Source organism: Mesocricetus auratus, unplaced genomic scaffold, assembly GCF_017639785.1.
Source record: "Mesocricetus auratus isolate SY011 unplaced genomic scaffold, BCM_Maur_2.0 Super-Scaffold_100001, whole genome shotgun sequence".
NCBI lineage: Eukaryota > Metazoa > Chordata > Mammalia > Rodentia > Cricetidae > Mesocricetus > Mesocricetus auratus.
This window is the reverse complement of record NW_024429187.1, coordinates 5596440-5618104: the sequence shown is the minus strand read 5'-3', so window position 1 is coordinate 5618104 and position 21665 is coordinate 5596440. Positions and strand designations below refer to the sequence as shown.

Here is a 21665-nt window from a genome sequence, read left to right as displayed (position 1 = left end):
ACGTTTTGATGTCTGGACAATCATATCCACCCAGGACTCTGCTGGCACTTCCTTGCACGCAGACATTCTTCAGCAAACCCTACTCTCCCCCAAGTGACCTTCATCTCTCTCCCAACAGCCTATGAACTTCTCCACGTTTCGCCCCTCTCTGTTTCGTATTTAAGTCACCCACGTTTGTGTCCCCCTCTCCCGTCAACAGTGTGAGCCGGGAGACATTGCATCAGCTGACGCTTGTATTGGTAGCCTACTACCGACATCAAAAGGAGGCGCGGGTCCTTACGTATTTTTATTATTTAAATGAACAAACCTGTCTTTCTCCTGGCTGGATATGCTCCAAGGCCCTGCCACTTTGAGCCATTTGTCACAGAAGGTGAAGGTTCCCCAGGGGCCAGCTGTGAAATTCCCAGAGCGCTAACAACCCACAGCCATTTCACTACGTCAGGCTGTCCTGGATCGGCAACCCCAACCTCAACATCCAGGGCTAGAACGGGACAACAATGGGAGTCTCCTGGTTCAGATGCCTCGTCCTTTCATTTATCCTCATGTGTGGCCTGCTCCCAGAAGTCCCGGCAGATGCTGAAGAAGCCTCAGGTACAAAAAAAAGGGGGGAAGGGGGAAATAGTTGGGTTACCTAAGGAAGCATGTCATAGCAGAAGAGAGGACAATATGAAATATTCTGGGCATTTTCATTCAAACCCGCAACACTTCCCAGAAGTTTCTGAGTAAAGATGTGTGCTGCCTATCATCTCTACCCCTCTTACTGCAGACGGTCTCAGCACTACCCAGGAAGCCATATGGCTCACAGACATCCCGGCTACCGAGGAACTCACCAAGACTGCCGAGGTGGCCATCATAGGCTTCTTCCAGGTTTGTGCATACATTCTACTCCTGCACCTGTGCTCAGACATGTTCTGCCTTAGGGTAGCCATGACAGTGGCCTGCTGGGCTAGACGCTGATTTGGTAGCAAGAATGCTCAGACTGCTCTCAGCTTGTCGTCTGAGAGCGATCCCCTCATTTCAAAGCAGCGTGTCCTCCACATCGGGTCTCAGAGTCCCGTGGCTGTGTCTCCTCACCTATGGGCACCTTGGAAAGAGGGTGGGGGTCTGCAGGTCAGACTCCTATCACACCTCACCACTGTCCTAAGTAGCCTCACCTGTGCCCATGGTGCCCACCAGCAGCAGAAGTGAACAAAGATGCACATTTTAAACTTATTTTTTATTGTGTATTCCTGATAAGGTCTCACAACTCAGGCTGCCTAGAATGCTCTGTGTAGCTCATGCTTCCCTCAAACCCACAGTCCTCCTACCTCAGCCTCCTGAGTAGTGAGAGCATGAGAAAATGCCGTAGTAATGGGACTGGCCGAAAGGATAGGCTAGGATTATCTTTCACAGACTGTGCTAAACCAAAAAGGTCGACCCTCATTAATCTTCTTACCCTCTCTGAACACTGAGGACCATCAAGTGGTCACTGACATCTTCCATATTGATTGTTGGGTAATGCAGACAGCTGTAAACAGAAGGGTCTCAATTCAGTTCCCCCCCCTTTCTCTCCCTTTCTTTCCCCTTCTCTCTCTCCTTTTCCCCTCCTCCCTTTTCCCCTCCCTCCCTGTCTGTCTCTATCTCTGTCGGTCTCTGTCTCTCACTGTCTCTGTGTCTCTGTCTCTCTCTCTGTGTCTCCCCTCCCTCCTCCTCCCCCTCCCTCCCTCCCTCCCTCCCTCCCTCCCTCCCTCCCTCCCTCTCTCTCTCTCTCTCTCTCTCTCTCTCTCTCTCTCTCTCTCTCTCTCTCTCTCTCTCTCTCTCTCTCTCTCGATAGCACCTGGCAATCCTCATAGCTAACCCAGGTCCTATTCTCTTACCCCAGACCTTCTTCTATACTTCAGTTCCTTGATTCTAATCCACAGTCACCCTGTCCAAACTGTGTACAAAACTGGGAACAGCTGTTATGGGTGTCAATGGGAGAGGAAATCGCGTTTGGTGATGGAAGTCTGAGCTGCAGAAAGGGAAGAGGGAACCGGAAGGGTGCAGTAACACAAACAGCCACCAGATGCCGCCATTGGGTCCTTCAAAAGCTCAGTTTTACAAACCAGTGAGCCAATGAACAAACATCCACTGCTTCTAAAAGAATAACCCTCTTGCTTTCAAAAGAGAAAGGTGCCAACTCTGTTTTGGTGATCCCAGATGCAAGACTAGCAATCTTCCCTTCTCCTTGCACACGCCCTTTAGCTCAGTGAGATGTAGAGAAAATAGGCAGACTGCCTGGAGCATCTGTGGACAAACATCCTAAGGCAGCATGGAAGACAGTGCCATGTCTGTGGGCCCACAGCCACCATCACTGATGAGTGGCTTCCTGTCTCCTTAAGTGCAGGCATGGGTTGCCACAGATGCATAGACCAGTAAGCTCCTTCCTGCACAAACTGAAGGACCCTCAGCCCCCTGCACATTTCCAGTGACCAGGCTAAGCGCCCATTTTCTTAATGTTACATCACCCTGTCCCCCCACAAATTGCTCCCAAGGGGAGAGGAGGACACAGGGGGAGCAGCAAGGATGAGTGACTATATAGCCCAACTTCACAGACCTTGGACACCAAGGCTTCCATCAGCTACAAGTAGAAATCAGGCTGCATGATGAGTGCCCACAAAAACTACAGGCTTAGATACAATTTTCCTAATAACCTATAAACTCACACAGCCTGGGGATCTCAAAGATGCCACTGCAAGTATAGCCTGCATGTGTAATGATAACACGTGTTTTACTGGACTAAATCAAAACTTCTGGCATGAGCATACTTTTCTTCCATGTCTCTCCTCTCAAAAATGACCTGTGAGTCTCTCTCTCTCTCTCTCTCTCTCTCTCTCTCTCTCTCTCTCTCTCTCTCTCTCTCTCTCTCTCTCTCTCTATCTCTATCTCTCTCTCACCCTCTCCCTCCCTCTCTCTTTCTCTGTTTGCTGTTTGTTTGTTTTTGTTTTTAGGATTTAGAGATACCAATAGTGTCCACATTCCGCAGCATGGCACAGCAGTTCCGAGACATAGCGTTTGCAATCAGCAACAGTTCTGAGGTTCTGACCCACTACAACATCACCGGAAACAGCATCTGCCTCTTCCGACAGGTAAGCTGGGTGGGTAGCTCCAGCCTTCTCCCAGGTTTTCCTTGGGGTGGGGAGAGAACTCTGTGTCTTTAACACTGTTGCTGGTGAACTCTGTGTCTTTAACACTGTTGCTGGTGAACTCTGTGTCTTTAACACTGTTGCTGGTGCCAAGTTGAGGGACATTGTTGACAAGGACAATGACTCAATTCAGTCTGGAAAACAGGTAGGTGCTGGGCTGAGGTGTATAGAGCACGGGAATGAATGGTGCCTTACCAGGCAGAGAGGGTGAGTGAGCCACTTAGTGTTTACTCCCTTCAGCTCTTACCTCTATAAAATAACCATATTATCCCTAAGGTCATGGTAAGCACTGAAGACAAATACAGGCAAACACACACACACACACACACACACACACAGGAGAGGCAGAGAGAGAGAGAGAGCACAGCAGTTTATGCTACATAAATACGTGCGTGCATGCGAGCGTGCGTGCGTGCATGCGTGTGTGTGTGTGTGTGTGTGTGTGTGTGTGTGCGCGCACGCGTGCACACCAAGTTTTCATGTAGCTCCGAATGGCCACTTGATACATAGATGATGATCCCCTTAAACTTCTAGTCTCCTACTTCCCAAATACTGAGATTACGGGCATAGGCACACACTGTCATACCCTATTTATGCAGTGCGGGGGAATCAAACCCAGAACCTCATGTGTGCCAGGCAAGCAAACTACCAACCAAAGGACATACCTAGCCCTACAATTTTATAATTTTATATGTTGAGAAGCTGGCCTATGTTTATCAAATATTTTATTAGACAACTCTTGTATAAGGTACTGATAACAGTAACATTGAATATACTCTCTGTTCTCATAGAACTTAAAAATGCAGCAAAATATTTATAGCCAATATACTAATAGAAAACACCACTATAAAGCTGGAAGATGTGCCCACCCTTAATCCCAGCACTAGGGAGGCAAAGACAGGAAGATCTCTGTGAGTTAGAGGCCAGCCTAATCTACACAGTGAGTCAGGACAGCCAAAGCTACATAATGAAACTCTGTCTCAAAAGAAGAAAAAATAATTAGAAAGCATCACTAAGAGTAAAGTGTTATGGGAGTGAAAATAGTTTGGAAATTTACAAAAATAATACAGAGAGACAATTAAATGGGAAGTATATGTTAAAGTTGGGCATTTAATGGAGAATCATGGCCAAAGGAGTAAAACTGAATGTAGTTAGGAATCAATGATGCCAACTTGACTAGATCCCAAGGTACATGTTACAGGAAAAGGAACATAAGACAGGGAAGCTTTATTAGAACATATTTGTGCTAAAACCACAGTACCAGTATCCTGGGCTTCTACTTACTTTAATTGGCACCAGAAAGCTCCCTGAAGCCTTTGGGTCAGGAAAGTAACATGGATAGAAATGAGATTTGGCAAGATTATTTTGGAAACAAAGAATAAGATGGATTCAAGGAGCAAGAGCTCTTGCTAACTCAGCAAAATAGACTATGTGAAATTTATCCAGAGTCTACAGGGGGATGGAGAGGTGGCCCAGAGGTTAAGAGCCCTGGATGCTCTTGCAGAGGACCAAGGTTTGATTCCCAGCAACCATTTGGCAGCTCTCAACACCAGTTCCAGGGGATCTGACTCCTTCTCACCTACTCAGACACCAGGCATACATGTGGTGCACATACATGTAGTCAAAATAACCACACACATACGTTTTTAATGAGACAGAATGGGGCTGGAGTGGAGAAATAGCAATAGAAATAAAAGATGGGGTGATCTGCCAAGCTTGGTGATGCAGCCCTGTGATCCCAGCACTCGGGAGCCTGAGGCAAGAGGACCAGGAGTTCAAAACCAGCCCCCCCCAAATAGGTGCTGAGCAGACCTGACAGTAGTGTGAACTCTGCTTACAAGGAACTCTCTATAAAGCACCCTGTTGGTGGCTCTTCTAAGACCCTTCCTTGTCATCTGTTTTATGCTGGCCACTAGTGACAGCCCTACTCAAAGCAAAGCCTTGGGACATCGGTGGACAAACTCTATGTGCCATGCCAGAAAACAAACAGGCTGGTTTTGTGCCACCTCGTTGGCAGGGTTGGGAAAGGTTGGAGTTTTTACAGGTCAGCTGTTACATAAACACTGATTCTCGGTTGCGTTTTCAAACTTTGGTACATATCTTAATAGGATCATTGTTCAGGAGTTCAGAATAACTTCAGTAAAGAAAAACTGGGACCGTTTTGTTTCATATTGTGAAGCATGAGCCTATTGAAAACTTTATGGGACCTTCTTTCAACTTAGATCCACATTTTACTATCTGCAGTTTTCCACAATTTGTTTATTTTTGAATCTGTCAGTCTGTCTGTCCATCTGCCTATATGTGTCTCTGTGTGTAGGACTGTGTCTGTGTGTATCTAATCTATGATAAGCACTATTATAATTCTCACAAAATATGAAGAAAAGAATATTATTCCTGCCGGGCAGTGGTAGTGCACACCTTTAATTCCAGCACACAGGAGGCAGAGGCAGGCGGATCTCTGTGAATTAGAGGCCAACCTGGTCTATAGCTAGTTCTGGGACAGCCCGACCTGTTACATAAAGAAAACCTGTCTTCAAAAATCCAAAAAAGAATAGAAAAGAAACCAGAATATTCTTGCTGAGTTTTCAACAGGAAAAATAAAGTTCTGGTAGATGGAAGCAACTCCCCAATGTTTCACAACGGTCACGTGGCTGCCTGGTGCCAAGCTCAGCCTCCTCTTCCTCCTGCATTGTAATGGCTCTCTAAGGCACTAAAGGAAGTTCTTTTTTAAACTAATTTGATGGTTCTTTTACATTTACACATGCATTTCTATGTGTCTGTGTGTCTGTATGTATTTGTATGTCCTCTTGGGTGCAGCAGAGTCCAGAAGAGGGTGTCAGGTCTGCTGGAGCTGGAGATATGGGCAGTTATGAACCTCCTGATGTGGGTGCTGGGATCTGAATTCAGTCCCTCTGCAAGAGTCCCACGCATTCTTAATGACTGAGGCATTTCTCCAGCCCCCAAAGAAAATCTCTGTCTTTATCCTAAGTTGTATTTATTTAATGTTCCTCATTCCAAAGTCTACATCTCAAAAACTTTATTCCAAACAACTTCCCTAAGCCCCTGGTATTAATTAATCAAAGCCCAGGATTATATCTCAGGGCTTAATCTAGAATTTGATATAGGATCTATATACTATATAGTTTGGTAGCAAAACTTCAGAATTTAGAGTTACTACATTTGTAAGAGGAAGAATAGATTTAAAGATAAGATGAATAATAAGTAAAAATACACTGACTCATTATTACTGAGGCAGAACTACTGGGGTTTCTACTGCTGTGATGAAACATTTGTTTCTTCTTATAATTCTGAGGTTACCCTCTATCACTGGGGAACGTCAGGGCAGGCTCAAGGCAGGAAGCAGGAGCTAAAGCAGAGGCCATAGTAGAATGATGCTTACTGACTTGTTCTCCATGGCTTTCACAGCCTGCTTTCTTATGTAACTCAGCCCACCAGCCTGAGGAGGCACCACCTACAGTGGGCAGGGCCCTCCCATGTCAACCATTAATCAGGAAAATGCCTGTCTTGCCTATAGGCCAATCTTAAGGAGTCATCTTTCCAATTGACCCTAACTTGTGTCAAGTTGACAAACAGTAGCCAGTGCAATTGACCCCTTGTCAGCTTGACACACAAATGCGTCACTCTTCAACTGTTGTCTTTGTTTCTTGTCCACCATCAAAATCTCATATTAACATAACAACATAAAGCATAAATAACTTTAAAAGTCCTGGTCTTTAAAACTCCAAACACTTCCAAGGTTTAGTCTCTTCAAAATATCCAAAGTCTTTTTAAAAGTTCAAAATCTCTGCAGAATGACCAAAGTCCCTCTAATACTCCAAAGTCTATGGGCTCCTATAAATAATAATAATAATAATAATAATAATAATAATAAATTTTAGAAGTTAAATATTTTCTTACTCCAAGAGATAGGAATCATGGCACAGCCGCGGTCAAAGCAAAGCAAAACCAAACTTCCACAACCTCAGTAGCTCACTGTCCAATATCTGGGATTCACAGTCTTCTGGGCTCCAGAGGTCTTGGAAAGCTCCATTTCACTCAGGCTCTATCGGTCATAGCACACATAGCTTGTCCGAGAGGCTCAAACTCGCTCCCTCTACAGCTGCCACTGTACTTGGACCACCACACAGTCTTGTCATCTCATATGTGCTGGGATCGTCACTGCAGCTGAGACTGAATCTTCACCAACTGCCTCTGTGGTGGTTTGAATGAAAATGCCCCCCCATAGGCCCATAGGGAGTCACGTTATTAGGAGGCGTGACCTTCTTGGAAGAGGAAGAAGTGTGTGTCACTGGGGGTGATCTTTGAGGCCTCAGATGCTCAACCCACACCCAGTGTGGCGTTCTCTTTCTGCTGGATGTAAAACTCTCATCTCCTTCTCCAGCACCATGCCTGCCAGCACACCGCCATGCTTCTTGCTGTGATGATAATGGGCCAAACCTCTGAACCTGTAAGCCTGCCCCAATTAAATGTTTTCCTTTATTAGAGTTACCATGATTATGGTATCTCTTCACAACAATATTATAGGCTCTACCTATACAGCCTTTCCTGGCCTGTCTTCAGGGACCTTAACGTTGTCCCATATTGCCAAACTCCAGTTGCTCTCCATGCCCCCTTCATGCTACCCAAGCCAGCCATATGTGGAAGATCTTTACAAAACACCAAGTTCAGCAGCCAACATGAGATTCAGTCTCGGCCCCTGTGGCCCACAGTCTCTGTGTGAAGATTCTGAAGTACGCCCCTGAGGAAGGGCTTCCAGATTTCACCTCAGTGATGCTGGTTTCTTCTTGGGCACAGATGATTCCCAGCAGTACATGTTCCCAATTTAAACTATCATGTGAATAGCCTCGATAGAGTCTTTGAAGAACTTTCAAGTCTTGAAACTTTACAAGCCAGGCCTCTAACATCTGCCTTGCTCTCAGTATTCTTTTCCAGCCTCCCACAAGATAGCTCTGAACACTCAGTGGCTTCTCTCACCCAGAGTTCCAAATTCTTCACAACTCTCTCCATGAGGACAGTGCTGTATCTGTCACAGCAACTGTCCGCTCTGGTACCCATTTGTATGTGTCTTAGAGTTTCTGTGATAAAGACCATTGCCAACCACAGTCTGAGGAGGAAAGTGTGCATTTGACTGACGCCACAGTTCATTACTGAGGGAAGCCAAGGCAGGAACTTAAAGCAGGAATCAGAAACAGAGACCAGCTAGAGCAAGCCAGCTAGCAGCATTCCTCCATAGTCTCCAATCCGGTTCCTACCCCCAGGTTCCTGTCTTGGCTTCCCTTGGTGATAGACTGATTTGTAAGCCAAATAAACCCTTCCCCTCCCAGGCTGTGTCTGACCATGGTCTTACCACAGCAACAGAAAGGTAAGGAAGACAGACACTTGCTCTCGGACACTAGTGTGGGCTGACTTACAGAAATGTTTCCAGGAAGCACTTCAGCAAAGTTCGGGGTACAATTAGAAGTTGCATGAGACAGTGAGGCTGTCAAGGACTCAGCCTGTCTGAGAGTGTGACAGCAAGGAGACCCCCTGTTTCTGTATAAACCCTATACAGATCTAATCCTCACACGGATCCAATCTGTGGAGTTAATAAACCACGAGCCTGCCCTATTATTTGAATTTCTGCACTATTTTGGATTTTCTTATTCACTTCTATTTTAAGAAAGAAAGTTGGTCCAATTCTGACCCAAGGGGATATAAGAGAAATGTGGTAAGCCATTCTTGACCCTTGAACTGTTCTTTTTGAATGTTTAGTATGGCCGGGCGTTGGTGGCGCACGCCTCTAATCCCAGCACTCGGGAGGCAGAGGCAGGCGGATCTCTGTGAGTTCGAGACCAGCCTGGACTATCTACCTTACCAGACATGGAGAGCCAGAAGAAATGACTGTAAAAATAGAGAGAAGTAATATATGTCAAAGTATCAAAACACTTTCGTAAAGTGTGTTTGTCAATGGGCATGGTGGTGGTGCACACCTATAATCCAGCCCCTCGGGAGACTGACAGGAGGAACTGGACTAGGCAGCAAATTTAAAGCCATCCTGGGCTACAGAAGACACTGTATCAAAACAAACAAAAGTGTATATACATATATATGTGTGTGTATACATATATAAAATCAGAGACACGAAGGAATTCTTTAACAAATCATTTCTCAGTACTACGCAAGTAATTTTCTGACTGGACTGTCATAAAATATTATAGCTGCAGTATAACTAAGATGAATGGGACATGGTGGTATACACCTGGAATTCCAGTACGGGGGAGACGGTTCAGGGCTGATCGGGAGTTCAGATTCATCTCTGGCTACACAGAAAACCAAAAACGAGCCTCACTCCATGAAACCTGTCTGAAATAAACAAATGAAAACAAAACAAGAAAGAACATAAACTAAGATGAGTTTTAATGCAGTTTTCTGAAGTGAGAGCTCGCTCGCAGGAATGCAAAGAACTACCCTCATAGCAAAGAGTAGCACAAAAAAAAAAATTCACTGAAGCTCACAGCCCTTCCAACCTGCTCTTTTCCGCTTTCAGAGCCTCTGTCCCGTCCCGGGGGAGGATAACTTAAGTAAAATTCCTTCCAAACACTCGCAAAATAGATGTTTTAAAGACGTTCCCAAAGTCTCGTTCTAGGATAGAGCTTTCTCTCCAGTGCATTATGCAAATGATCCGCTTGGTGGAAAGCACACTTCCTGTTCAAGTGTTGCCTCCAGGAACCCTACACGCGGTTGCTCCTGAGTTTATCAGTTTAGGAAATAATGAAATAATCGGGTATGTTTCCTCGGGAGAACTGAAGCGCCTGCAGGAGAGAGAGCAGTTTACTGAAGCACTCCCACTGCCTAGGGCAGGAACTTTACCCCGGCTGCACACCCTTTGTCCTTCCTCTGCATTCCTGAGTCCAGAAATCCACCTGGAGTTCTTGGCGCATCCAGTTCTCCAATTCTGGGAACTGCCTGGAAACCGGGCAGGAGGGCGGGGCCTCCTGGCCCAAGGCTGCGGGGCCAGCTGCACACAGGAGCAGGGCCTCTATGTCCTAGAAAAATAATCTTCAAGCATTTGGACACACTCAATATTAAGAGGGATTTGATTATGATGATGATTTGAGTGGTTGCAATAGCAAAGTCCTAAGTGCGAGATTCTGCCATCTGGCAAGCCTGCCTTAAGAGGCAGAGAAGATTAAGAGAACAGCTCTCTCTCCCTCTCCCTCCCTGCCTCCCTCCCTTTCTCTCCCTCCTTTCCTCTTCCCTCCCTCCCTCCTTCCCCTCCTCTCTTGTGTGTATGTGTGTGTGTGTGTGTGTGTGTGTGTCTGTCTGTCTGTCTGTCTGTCTGTCTCTGTAAATATGTCCTTGTGTCTGTTTGGATTTGTCTCCATGTGAACAGGTGCTGGCAGAGTCCAGAGGGTCTTGATGCTCTTGGAGCTGGTATTATAAACTGTCGGGGAATCACCCAACCTGGGATACTGAGAACTGAATTCAGACCCTCTGAAAGAGCAGCAAGTTCTCTTAAACACTCTCTAACTCACTCTTTTTGTTTTGTTTGTCTGAGAGAAGTTCTTGCTCTATTGCCCAGGAGGGCATAGAATGTCCCATGCTGCCCAGGCTGCCTTGAACTCCTGGCCATCCTCCTGCCTGGTCTTCCTAAGCACTGGGATTAAAGACATAAACTACCATAGCAGCCTTTGACTTATTCTTTTCATTATTATTTAAATTAGAAACAAGCTTGCTTCCCATGTCAATCCCAGCTCCCTCACTCCCCTCCTCCCCCACCAACTTCCCCAACCCTCCACCCCGGTCCCCCTCCACTTCCCAGGGAGGGTGAGGCTCTACATAGGGAATCTTCAAAGTCTGTCATGTCATCCCTGGCAGGGCCTAGGCCCTCTTCCATGTGTCCAGGTTGAGAGAATGTCCCTTCACGTGGAATGGGCTCCCAAAGTCCATTTGTGTGCCAGGGATAATACAGATATACTATAAGAGGCCCCATAGATTGCCACCAAGGCCTCATCACTGATGCCCACATTCAGGGGGTATGGATCAGTCCCATACTGGCCTCTCAGTCACCAGTCTGGGGTCCATGAGCTCCCCCTTGTTCAGGTCAGCTGCCTCTGTGGGTGTCACCAGCCAGGTCTTGGCTCCTTTGTTCATCACTCCTCCCTCTCTGCAACTGGGTTCCATGAGTTCAGTTCAGTTCAGTGTGGGTGTCTGTCTCTGCTTCCATCAGTCACTGGATGAAGATTCTAGGATGGCATTAAGGTAGTCATCAATCTCATTATTGGGGGAGGGCATTTAAGGTAGCCTCTCCACTGTTGCCTAGATTGCCTTTGACTTATTCTTGCATGGTTTGGTAAGAATAGTGGGAATATAAAGCTGAACAAGATTCTATTGTTCATACATCTTTTTCTCAACGTTCCTAGTGAGCATTTTGGATTTTAACACAACTGTGTGTACCAAGTGGCTTCACCTACTTCTCACCACTTCAGACTCTCTATGCAGATCCTCCTGCCTCTCCTTCTGGAATCCTGGGGTTACAGGAACCAACATGTCTATCTCATGTGGTGCGGGAGATGAGACCTGGGGCTTCCTACAACCGGGGAAAGTCTCCTACCAACTGGTCTGCACATATCCATTACCAAACATTTTTGTGTGTTTCTTGCTGGGAATTAAACCTAGAAACTCACACGCTAAGCAAGCACCACCCTACCACTGAGCTAGTACTTCCCCTTTAAAAGATCCACTGGTTTGGGTGGGTTTTGCCCCCTAAGATTCTAATTTAGAAGTATGTTTTCTACACCTTGGCATTTATTATTTCATAAGTTTAATTTGATTCAGACAATCTTTTAAGTTGCTTGTTTTTTTTAATCTTTGTATGTAGGTTCTAATGTTCAACAGGGAGATGTAACTGCCAACTAATATTAGATTCTGATAACTTAGAAGCTACGTGTTACATAATGGCAGTCTCTAAAGGCATAAATAAAGCTTAAGCAGCTTCCCAACCAAAGAGGGAGAAAAGGGAATATTGGGAAGTAAGTAAATGAAAAGCGAGCCAGAGGTTAAGAAAATGGAATTCAGAACAGCTGGCTGATGGAAAATGCGTAATTCAATATATCAGTGATTGTGTTACATAAAAATAGCCCTTAAGAGACAAGTAGAGAAAAGCATCCCTGAGGGTAGAAAACTTCCTTCCTGTCTTTGGAGCTGTGCTCAGTGCCTGTCACAGCCTTGTAGTCAAATCCCATTTGCCAATGATCTCAAGGATGCTGCAGGTTACTGTCCTTCACTGTGTCTCCTTTTCCTTCCCCAGGTTGATAAGGAACAACTGCATTTGGATGATAAAGACATTGAAAGCTTAGATGCCTCCAAGCTGAGCCGTTTCATTCAGATGCACAGCCTCCGCTGGGTCACAGAGTACAGCCCTCTGGTAAACACTGATCCCTAAGATCAGCCCTCTTTGTTCCTGTGTCTTGGAGTGTTCTTGCCCCCAGAGCAGAGGTGTTCTCTCCACTGTTAGTAACTGTCCCTCACTGGACACCTGGCATGTTGTTTAAGTTAATATCCTTGCTAACCCTTTAAGACTGATTGGCTCATCCCTCTCTACTCAACAAAGAGAGAAACACACACAGCAAAGCAAAATGACCTATAACACAACTCATAAGAAAAAAAAAAGCCCAAAACACAAACTTAAGGCACCTGGATCAAAACCTTGGACTCTGGAGTCTGGCTGTATGAGTGTGCTCCGTGAAGGTCATTGACTGGGAGGCAGTCACTAACTCACCTTTCTCAAGCGATGACCAAGAAGGCTGCTTTCCTGTTGCTTTTCCTGTTGCTGCCACAAAGGCAACTTAAGAAAGGAAGAGTTTGTTTTATCTCACAGATTGAGGGGACACAGTCCATCATGGTGAGAAGGTGTGCAGGCAGGAGCATGACACAGTTGGGCATAGTACATCCATAGCCAAGAAGCAGAGCGGTGGACAGTGGTTCTCAGGCCCCTTTCTCCCTGTTTTTCTCTTTAGTCTAGCCAGTGCTGAAGCCCATTGGTTTGTTCTACCCACCTTCATGGTGGCTCTTCTCTCTTCAAACCTCTCTGGAAATGCCCTCACATATATGACCAGAAATGTGTCTCCTAATGGCTTTAAATCCAACCAAGTTGCTGCTCAATAGTAATTATCATATCTTTCTTTACCTAGAGGTTCACTATTGTCTCTCTTGTGTCCACAGTACTGGCTGTGGACTCAGAAAACATGGTCTAGTATTCCCTGTGCACATGACCCTGGAGTCATAGTGTCCTAGATGCAGGGCAAGGACACGTCTTCCAGAGCTCTTAGACCTGGCCCAGCTCTCATCTTACGGAATAGCTTTGTGTCTTTTTCAAATGTCACATTATCAGGGACAATAAATCTTATCAAGAGAAAGTCAGGAAAAAATATCTTTAGAGGAACATATTTAATTTACTATTTTTTGTCCATGATGGTACAAATATTTGTACTGGAAAGACTGGGCAGAAAGTCCCAGCCGTGCGCTGGTCCTGCATGTACATTTAATGTACACACTCTGTGGCTTTGCTGTGCCAACCAGGCTGTGTCTGCTGAGATTAAACCAGCTCCTTCTGTGCTCTTCAGTAAAGCTAACGCTGCCATCTGACTCCTTAGCTCTTGTCTATCCACTCTTCCTAAGAATTCCTTATGTTTTGCAAGAGTGGATGCCACTCTGAATTTAAGTAGCATGCATCTGTTACTATAACTACAAAGACTATTATAACAAGAATCAATTATTTGCCATCCTGTGTCCCTAATGTAACCTGAACCTGTTGTCAAAGTCCAAGACAAAGTCTTTAGGAACTACTTCATCTGGTCACGCTTGCCTTGCCTGTGGTCCCTCTGTGACCAGCTGCACTAGAAAGGCCCACACAGTTCCTAGGAGTCAGCCAGTGGCCATGGAGTGGCTGGATGCTTCTGGACATCTGGGTCTCTGGACAGATTGCAGCCATTTGCCAGGTTGACATCATCTGCAGGTCCTGCCAATGCGGAAGCAGCTAGGTGGAAGCCAGCAACTTGTTCTTGCTGTTGCAGCTTAAACCCATCCTTAGGGTTACTGCTGCAGGATAAATCCATCCTTAGGGCTCCTGTTGCTGCATAAATCCATCCTTAGGGCTTCTGCTACTGTATAAATCCATCCTTAGGGCTCCTGTTGCTGCATAAATCCATCCTTAGGGCTTCTACTACTGTGTAAATCCATTCTTAGGGCTCCTGTTGCTGTATAAATCTATCTTTAGGCTTCTCTTACTGCATAAATCCATTCTTAGGGCTCCTGTTGCTGTATAAATCTATCTTTAGGCTTCTCTTACTGCATAAATCCATTCTTAGGGCTCCTGTTGCTGCATAAATCCATCCTTAGGGCTTCTACTACTGTATAAATCCATTCTTAGGGCTCCTGTTGTTGCTTAAATCCATCCTTAGGCTTCTATTACTGTATAAATACATCCTTAAGGTTCCCTGACAGCCCCATACTGGGCTGACTGCCCCCAGAGTAAAGGGCATAGCCAACAGTTATAGATTTTGTGACTTAAACTTGACCTTTCCATCAAGTCTACAATGTCCTCTTAGCTACTCCATTTGGTTGTTTAGTGGAGGGCAGTGGCCTGAAAACCAGATGGTTACACTTAATTTTAAGATGCATTTTCACCATTTTTAACTATGTGCTTGTTGTTTATCTGTTGAGTGGTATGTGCACCACATGCATGCAGAGCCTTGTAGACACCAGGAGAGGGGCTCAAATCCCCTGAAGCCGTAATTAAAGCCAGTTAAGATCTACCCAGCATGGATGCTGGGAGCTAAACTCAGGATCTGTGCAAGGATAGCTAAGGTGTCCCTCCAGCCCCCAGATGATTCTACTTTTTTAAAAGGATATTCAATAAATTTTATGTATATATGTATGTGCTTGAGTAAATGTGTGTGCACCACATGTGTGTGTGAGCCAGAGGATGCCAGAGAGGGTATCAGATCCTCTGGATCTGGAGTTCCAGACAGTTGTCAGCCACCACATGGGTGCTGGGAACCAGGCCATTGTCCTCTACAACAAGGATTAAGGTGGTCTTAACCCTATCAGTTCATTTTACTTGTTGGAAATATTTGTATTTTACTATTTGATAATTCTGTCCATGCATACAATGGGTTTTGATAACATTCAAGGTTGTAAATTTTTAAGCGCCATCTTAGAAGCCATTTGCATTTGTGTTATTCTGCTCATTGCACTGGCATTCCTCTGTCCCTCTGTAAATATGTCTGCTTCCCTCTCCCTCCCCTCTCCTTCTCCCTCTTATTACTCTTCTCCTATGACACATCTAATTTCCCAGATTGCAACTGGCTTATTTAACACCAGGGTTCAAACTCACCTTCTCCTGATGATGAACAAGGCTTCCCCGGAATATGAAGAGAGCATGCAGAGATACCGGGAAGCAGCTAAGCTCTTCCAGGGACAGGTAGGTTGAGAATAGACACACCACAGGAAGACTGATATGTGGGGAGACTGTAAGCGTAAAAATACCTAGTTGGAATCTGTTTACTCACTATAGCCTCCAAAGGCTGGGACAGAGAGCAGAGATTACTTCCCACATGAGTACCTACAGAGCACCAGAGGCCTACTTCAAGGTCTCCAGGGTTCCTTCTCTTCTTCCAACCCTCCTGGGTGTAGTTCTGCTTGAAATCTCTGCAACAGCCATCTTCATCTACCCCTGCATTGCAGAACCTAACCCGAGGCCTTTCTAAGGAGAGCCATCACATAAGCTGTCTTGGGGAGGACTGGTCCCTGACATGGGGAGCACTGAACACAGACAACCCTCTGTTCAGAAGACCACAAGGATTTCCACCTTGGGTAGACCTGACTTAAGGAACAGCCCCCTACCCAGCTCCCCAGCTCATCTGTGGTTTCCTTTTCTATGTTTTGGTTACCCAGCCAACCATGGGCTCAAAGTAGTAAATGGAGAATTCTAGAAGTAAACAACCCATGCACTTTAAAGGGCTTTTACTGTCACATATGATTACAATGGTTTTGTTGTTAGATATTATATTCTAAGTGTGTACGTGAAGCAAAGGAGAGTATTATCTGTTACTCTAGGAGCCACTGAGGCTGGGGTTCTTAAACTATGTCTAGAAAATAACATTTACCAAACTCATACTAAGCACCACAACTGCCAAAGGCACCATTTCTTTTTGTCTCTGCCCCTCCAGTACATTTTACAGATAAGAAAACAGAGTCTCAGAGACACTCAGTCACAAATCACACAGCTAGGAAGACGGAAGCAAATGTAACCTCACTCTCTGCCCTTAATCACCAGGCTAGACTTTCTTACTTAGTTATCAACACGTCTTCAAAGTCCAAATTCTTTTTTAAAAGATTTTTAAAAAATTTTCAGTGGGGGGGGGAGGGGAGGGATGAGGATGCCCAGAGAGATTATAAGAGAGTGTTGAATCTCCTGAAGCTGGAGTTACAGGGGCTTGTGAACTACCTGGTCTGATGTGCTCAGAACCAAATCTGGGTCCTCTGCTAGAACAGTACCCACCCTTAACCTCTGAGCCATCTCTCTAACCCCGAGTTACAATTTTTTCTCATTTGTTTGTTTGTTTTAGTTTGGTTTCTCTAGACAGGGTTTCTCTGTGTAACAGCCCTGGCTGTTCTAGAACTCACTTTGTAGACTATGCTGGCCTCAAACTCACAGAAAACTACTTGCCTCTGTCTCCCAAGTGCTGGGATTAAAGGCGTGTACCACCATGCACTGCCAAAAATGTATAGCACAGGCTGGCCTTGAACTCATGATCCTCCTGCTTCCTCCTCCTTCAGCAAACTGAACTAGCATGCGCCACCACAACTAGCCAAAATTCTTGTAGCTAAATTTGACTAAAGGGATAAAACACCAAAGCAACAAAAATAAATTTCAAATTCATTTAATTTTATCAAGACATGTTTGGGGGGAGTGTTGGGGAAGTCCTGTGTATATGTCAATAAAGCACTGTTGGCCAATAGGGAAGCAAGATAGGTGGGACTAGGAGTCCAGGAGGACTCTGGGTAGGAGAAACACAGGGAGTCAAGTGTAACCGCCATAGGGGTAAGAAGCCCGGAAACTTTTCTCAGGTAAGAGAAATACTTAGATTAACAATTATGTGTTAAATACTTAAATCAGAGCTAGCCAGTAAGAAACAAGCAAGGCCAACAGCTTCATAATTAATACAGTGTCTTGTGTGTTATTTGGGGACTACAACATGGCAGAGCCCAGGCGACTGGTGGGGAAAAAACCAATGCTGCTGGCAAAGAAAAAGGCATCTCTCAACAGGGGAGGTGGTCTTATGTAGCCCAGGCTAGCCTCAGACTTGCTGACTTGCTGATATTAAATGTGACTTTGAACCCCGGTCCTCCTACCTCTGCCTCCCAAAGGTCGGAATTACAAGTGTGCTCCATCATGCCAGGCTTTAACTTAGACTAAATTACGTGAGACAAACCATAAATTCAATCTGTGTGGTGACAGCAACTACTAGTGTCTCTCTGTCCCCAGGCTCTCAGCTGGACCTTTTCTCCCCAACCACAGATCCTCTTTGTTCTGGTGGACAGCGGCAGAGGGGAAAACCGAAAGGTGATATCCTACTTCCAACTAAAGGAGTCTCAGCTGCCGGCTTTGGCCATTTACGAAAGTGTGGATGACAAGTGGGACACTCTGCCCATCACAGAAGTTACAGTGGAGAAAGTCCAAGGCTTCTGCGATGGCTTCCTAAAGGGGACCTTGCTGGTGAGTGTGGGGCACTTGTTGCCCGCCTCTGTGTCGTGTCATTCCAAAGCAGGGCGACTCTGAGCAGATAGTCCACGGGACAACACTCCGCAAGGGGTCTGTCTATGCAAACTCAATTTGGGATTTCTCCATTTTCTGTTCAAGGTCCATTGTGAAATAACTGAAATCCTGTATAAAGAGCTCATGCATGATGGTGTGGCTCACGCCAGGTACTCTGGTGGCTGAGGCGGGTAGATTGCCACAGAAGCCAGCTTGGGGTACATTATAAGTTTAAGTCCAACCAGAGCCGCAAAGTGAGACCTCTTTAAAAATATATATATATTAACAATAGAAGAGTTGAGCGGTTCAAAGTGAAGGTGGACTTAAGGTTTTTCAGGAGTAGTTAAATCTGCATCACTGTGTTTTTCAGAGAGATCACAATGGGGAAGAAGACACGGATGCGGGGAAGGAGGAGCTCTGAGCTCTCCCTGGTACTTCCGCTCACTGCGATGGATGCCTTTCTGTGCTGAATAAAAAGGGGCCGTTGGAATCTCCCTACCAGTTAACACCCGGTGTTCCAACAAGGGCTGGGAGGGCAGCTGCTCCCTTTGTGTCTGAGCGTCTCCCTTTCTTGTCCCCTTAGTTTTAAACATCCCGTCCTCTCCTTCACACCGCCTAGTTTCTTACTGTGAGCGGGTCCTGAGGAGAGAGAGGCCTGGGAGACTCCATGAAGGAGAGCGTTCCTAGAGAGAGGCTGTTCTGGTGTGTCACTGACACTGCTCCGGTACCCTGCACACGGCTTATACCGCAGTTCCTTTTCCTTTGGGGTCATCCAGGGACAGAAGCCTCACCCTCCTTCTCTGACTTGGGGCCAGGAACAAAAACATGTTTGGGGCTTTATTTTTCCCTCCAAAAGTTAAACGATGTCTCCAAGTTTCTAGCGATTGCAGCTCCCCGTGTAAATCAGCAGCCCAGGAAATAAATAAAGTCCAGCGCTGGTAAAAGAAGCCAAACCCTTTGGAGGGAACCCAGCTGCCCAACTCAGCGGTACATGCCGCGCCCTCCAGGGCTCTGTTTCCCTTTAGGTCACGACCCACTGATGTGTTGTTCCCTGTGTGGGTGGGATGAGTGGTGGGACCTGACCATCCTGCGTGACGATTGATACAAATGTGGCAAAGGACCCCGGGAGTCAACTAGGTAAAAGGTTAGGGATAGACAGAAGCGGGGGTAGGCATTTGGCGCCAGGGCGTGCTGGGGCTGACCACCGTTACTGCCAGTAAGGTGTGCGGTGTGGAGGACCACAGAGGAGTTTGGCCGTGGGTAGCTGGCTCACAGGCTGTTACTGTCAACACACAGATGGTACATTGTCGCAGCCTTCCCGCCCCCTCCGAGCCCTTGGCTCTAAGGAAAAGTGCCTAAGTGCTGAAGAGCTGAAAACCCACCGCTGAACAGAAGGACGGCTCCGAGTGAGAGCCAGGGAGTGAAACGGTTGCTTGTTCCTTTCTGTGGTCTAACCTCTGGGCGTGGTCAGTGGCTGGAAAGGAGACCATGAAAGCAACTCCTGCAGTGGCACAGGAACTAGGAGCTTGAGGGGGTCACCAGGTCCACCCCAGGACCGCACAGGAGCACAAAACAGGCTCATCCCAGAATGCTTCTTTGACATGCTGACATTTCCACTCAGGACTTCTTTCTGATGGATGATCCTCTACTGGGTGACGTTTCCCAGCCCCTTAGGATGTCTTTCCTTGCAACTCTGAAAACTCTAACACTGCCTTGTCAGCATCTCCTAAGGCAGTGGTTCTCAACCTTCCAAATGCTGTGACCCTTTAATAGAGCTCCTCATGTTGCGGTGACCTCCAACCATAAAATCATTTTCATTACTTCTTCATAACTGTAATTTTGCCGAATCATAATGTAAACATCTGATTGCAGGATATGTGATATGTGACTCCTGTGAAAGAGTCATTCCACACTGTCAAAATCAATGGGGTCGTGACCCACAGGTTGAGAAACACTGTCTGAAGAGCACCTTCAACTCCATATTTTTTTATTTTTTCCTTGTGGTGCTATTAGGAATTGAACTTGGGGCCTTGTGTATGCTAGGTGGGTGCTCTATCACTTAGCCACACCCTCAGGGGGATCTCCTGGTTACTTTAAAGCCCATTTACATGGTCTCCAGTTCCCCTGCAATCCAACCTTTTATCATTTTCATTTCCAATGTACTTATCACTTCACCATTATCATTCTCCCCTTTTGCCTCAAATTTTTCTATTTCTTGCTTAAAATAGCAGTACAGCAAGCTTTAGTACAGCTCCAGAATTATATTAATAATGGGTTGATTTTTTATCCTAACATACCCTCCCTCATATGCTGATAGTCAACACAGACCTCATAGATATCAACAAAACAGCAGTTTATTTTGCTGGTTGATGGTATTTTGTTGCAATTTTGTCATATGTCGTCTTGTGTGCTTATGTTTGCATATTTGTAGTGTTCAACCAAATTACTCCTTATCAGCTCATAGCTCTTCAAAACTGCCAGGAATTCTCCATGTCTTCGTCAGTGCTGATCCTGTTCTTTGTAACTTTGAGGACTCAAGACCAGAGGATGAAATTCCTTTAGAGAGAAGAGACTTTGGGTTATGTGCGTGTTTACTTGAGGACTCCGTGTAAAATGAGTTCTAAGTTGGTCTAAGTAATAAAACCCTGAGTCAGATATAGAGGAAAATGCTGAGATCAGAGAGAAGAAGAAGCAAGCCACAGCCAGACACTCCTTACCTCCTTAGTGTCTCATCAGACAAAAGTGAGTTGCTGTTTCTGTCCACTTATATCCTCTCCCTGCCCAGTCATCTCCTTCTTGTGTGCCTGTACAGACCTCCAGACCTCTATGGTTAGCTAGCAGCAAACTCCATTCTCTGACCTTCAGACAGGCTTTATTTGTACAAGCAAGATATCACCAAACCTCTGTGGTTTTTTTCCCTGTATAAACAGTTGGCTTCAAACCAAGACCTTCCTGACTCTGCCTCTCAAGTGCTGGGACTACAAGTATGGGAAGCCAAAAATGGCAAAAGAGATTTCTGTTAATAAATCTGGGGTCTACTCTAGCTTCTGCCATTTCTAGATGCTTTCTTGACTTTGGTTAATCATTCCCTAAGACTCTACATTCATTACCTGAGACTGTGCCTTTGCTGGAACATCTAGGGACATCTCAGATGTTCTGTGCTGTGGATTCATTATTAGCTCTCACTGGTAAAAGCTCACCCTTTCTTTGTGGTATGAAATATACTGTGACCCCTTGGAACTAGGAAGAATTTGGAAGACCAGGAAGACTATTATGGAGGCCTACACACAGGCAAAACAGCATAACAGGGAAGTTTGGATTTGACTTCTTCTGGACTTTGGGAGAACCATAATTTTTTTTTGTCCCTGAAGGTTAATTTAAAGCTTGTTGAGGATGATAAAGTAGTTTACGTGGGATGTTTTGGGATTCCAGGGTGATGATACACATAAAGTCTAAAAACCTTGACACGGTATTCCTTCTCTATATCATGTCGTTTCTCCATTTGTCACAACTTATGGAAACAGAGAGGTCTCCCTTCCTGACTTCCTCAAATGAATGAGGCTTCCTGGTGGTAAATTCTGGAGATAATTGTCTTTAACTCACTTTCATTATTACTCAGCATGGTGAGGCCACCAGATCAGAAAACAATTGCCAGTGTTAGGGTTACTGGTTATGCAGAA

The 21665-nt window shown here is 45.6% G+C and overlaps 1 protein-coding gene and 2 long non-coding RNA genes across 4 annotated transcripts in view; 1 reads left to right on the top strand and 2 right to left on the bottom strand.

The window, feature by feature from the left end:
* The first annotated feature begins 448 nt into the window (after positions 1–448).
* Erp27 (endoplasmic reticulum protein 27) lies at positions 449–18846 on the top strand. The gene is made up of 7 exons (XM_005072896.4): positions 449–591; positions 767–867; positions 2970–3107; positions 12475–12591; positions 15523–15648; positions 17749–17946; positions 18356–18846. The coding sequence occupies exons 1-7, from the start codon at positions 498–500 to the stop codon at positions 18404–18406; spliced, it is 825 nt and encodes a 274-aa protein (XP_005072953.1). The 5' UTR covers positions 449–497; the 3' UTR covers positions 18407–18846.
* LOC121139684 lies at positions 455–1517 on the bottom strand. The gene is made up of 3 exons (XR_005876582.1): positions 1436–1517; positions 831–1084; positions 455–586 (listed from the first exon to the last, which is right to left on the bottom strand). It is a non-coding gene; the product is annotated as an uncharacterized LOC121139684 (long non-coding RNA).
* Positions 18847–20455: 1609 nt separating the features above from the next.
* LOC121139683 overlaps positions 20456–21665 on the bottom strand; it is a 41767-nt gene continuing 40557 nt past the window's right edge. Inside the window, exon 7 of one of the 2 annotated variants that reach the window (XR_005876580.1) lies at positions 20456–20541. This is a non-coding gene — a long non-coding RNA (uncharacterized LOC121139683). The remainder of the gene's footprint in view (positions 20542–21665) is intronic. The other variant, XR_005876581.1, reaches the window with a different exon arrangement.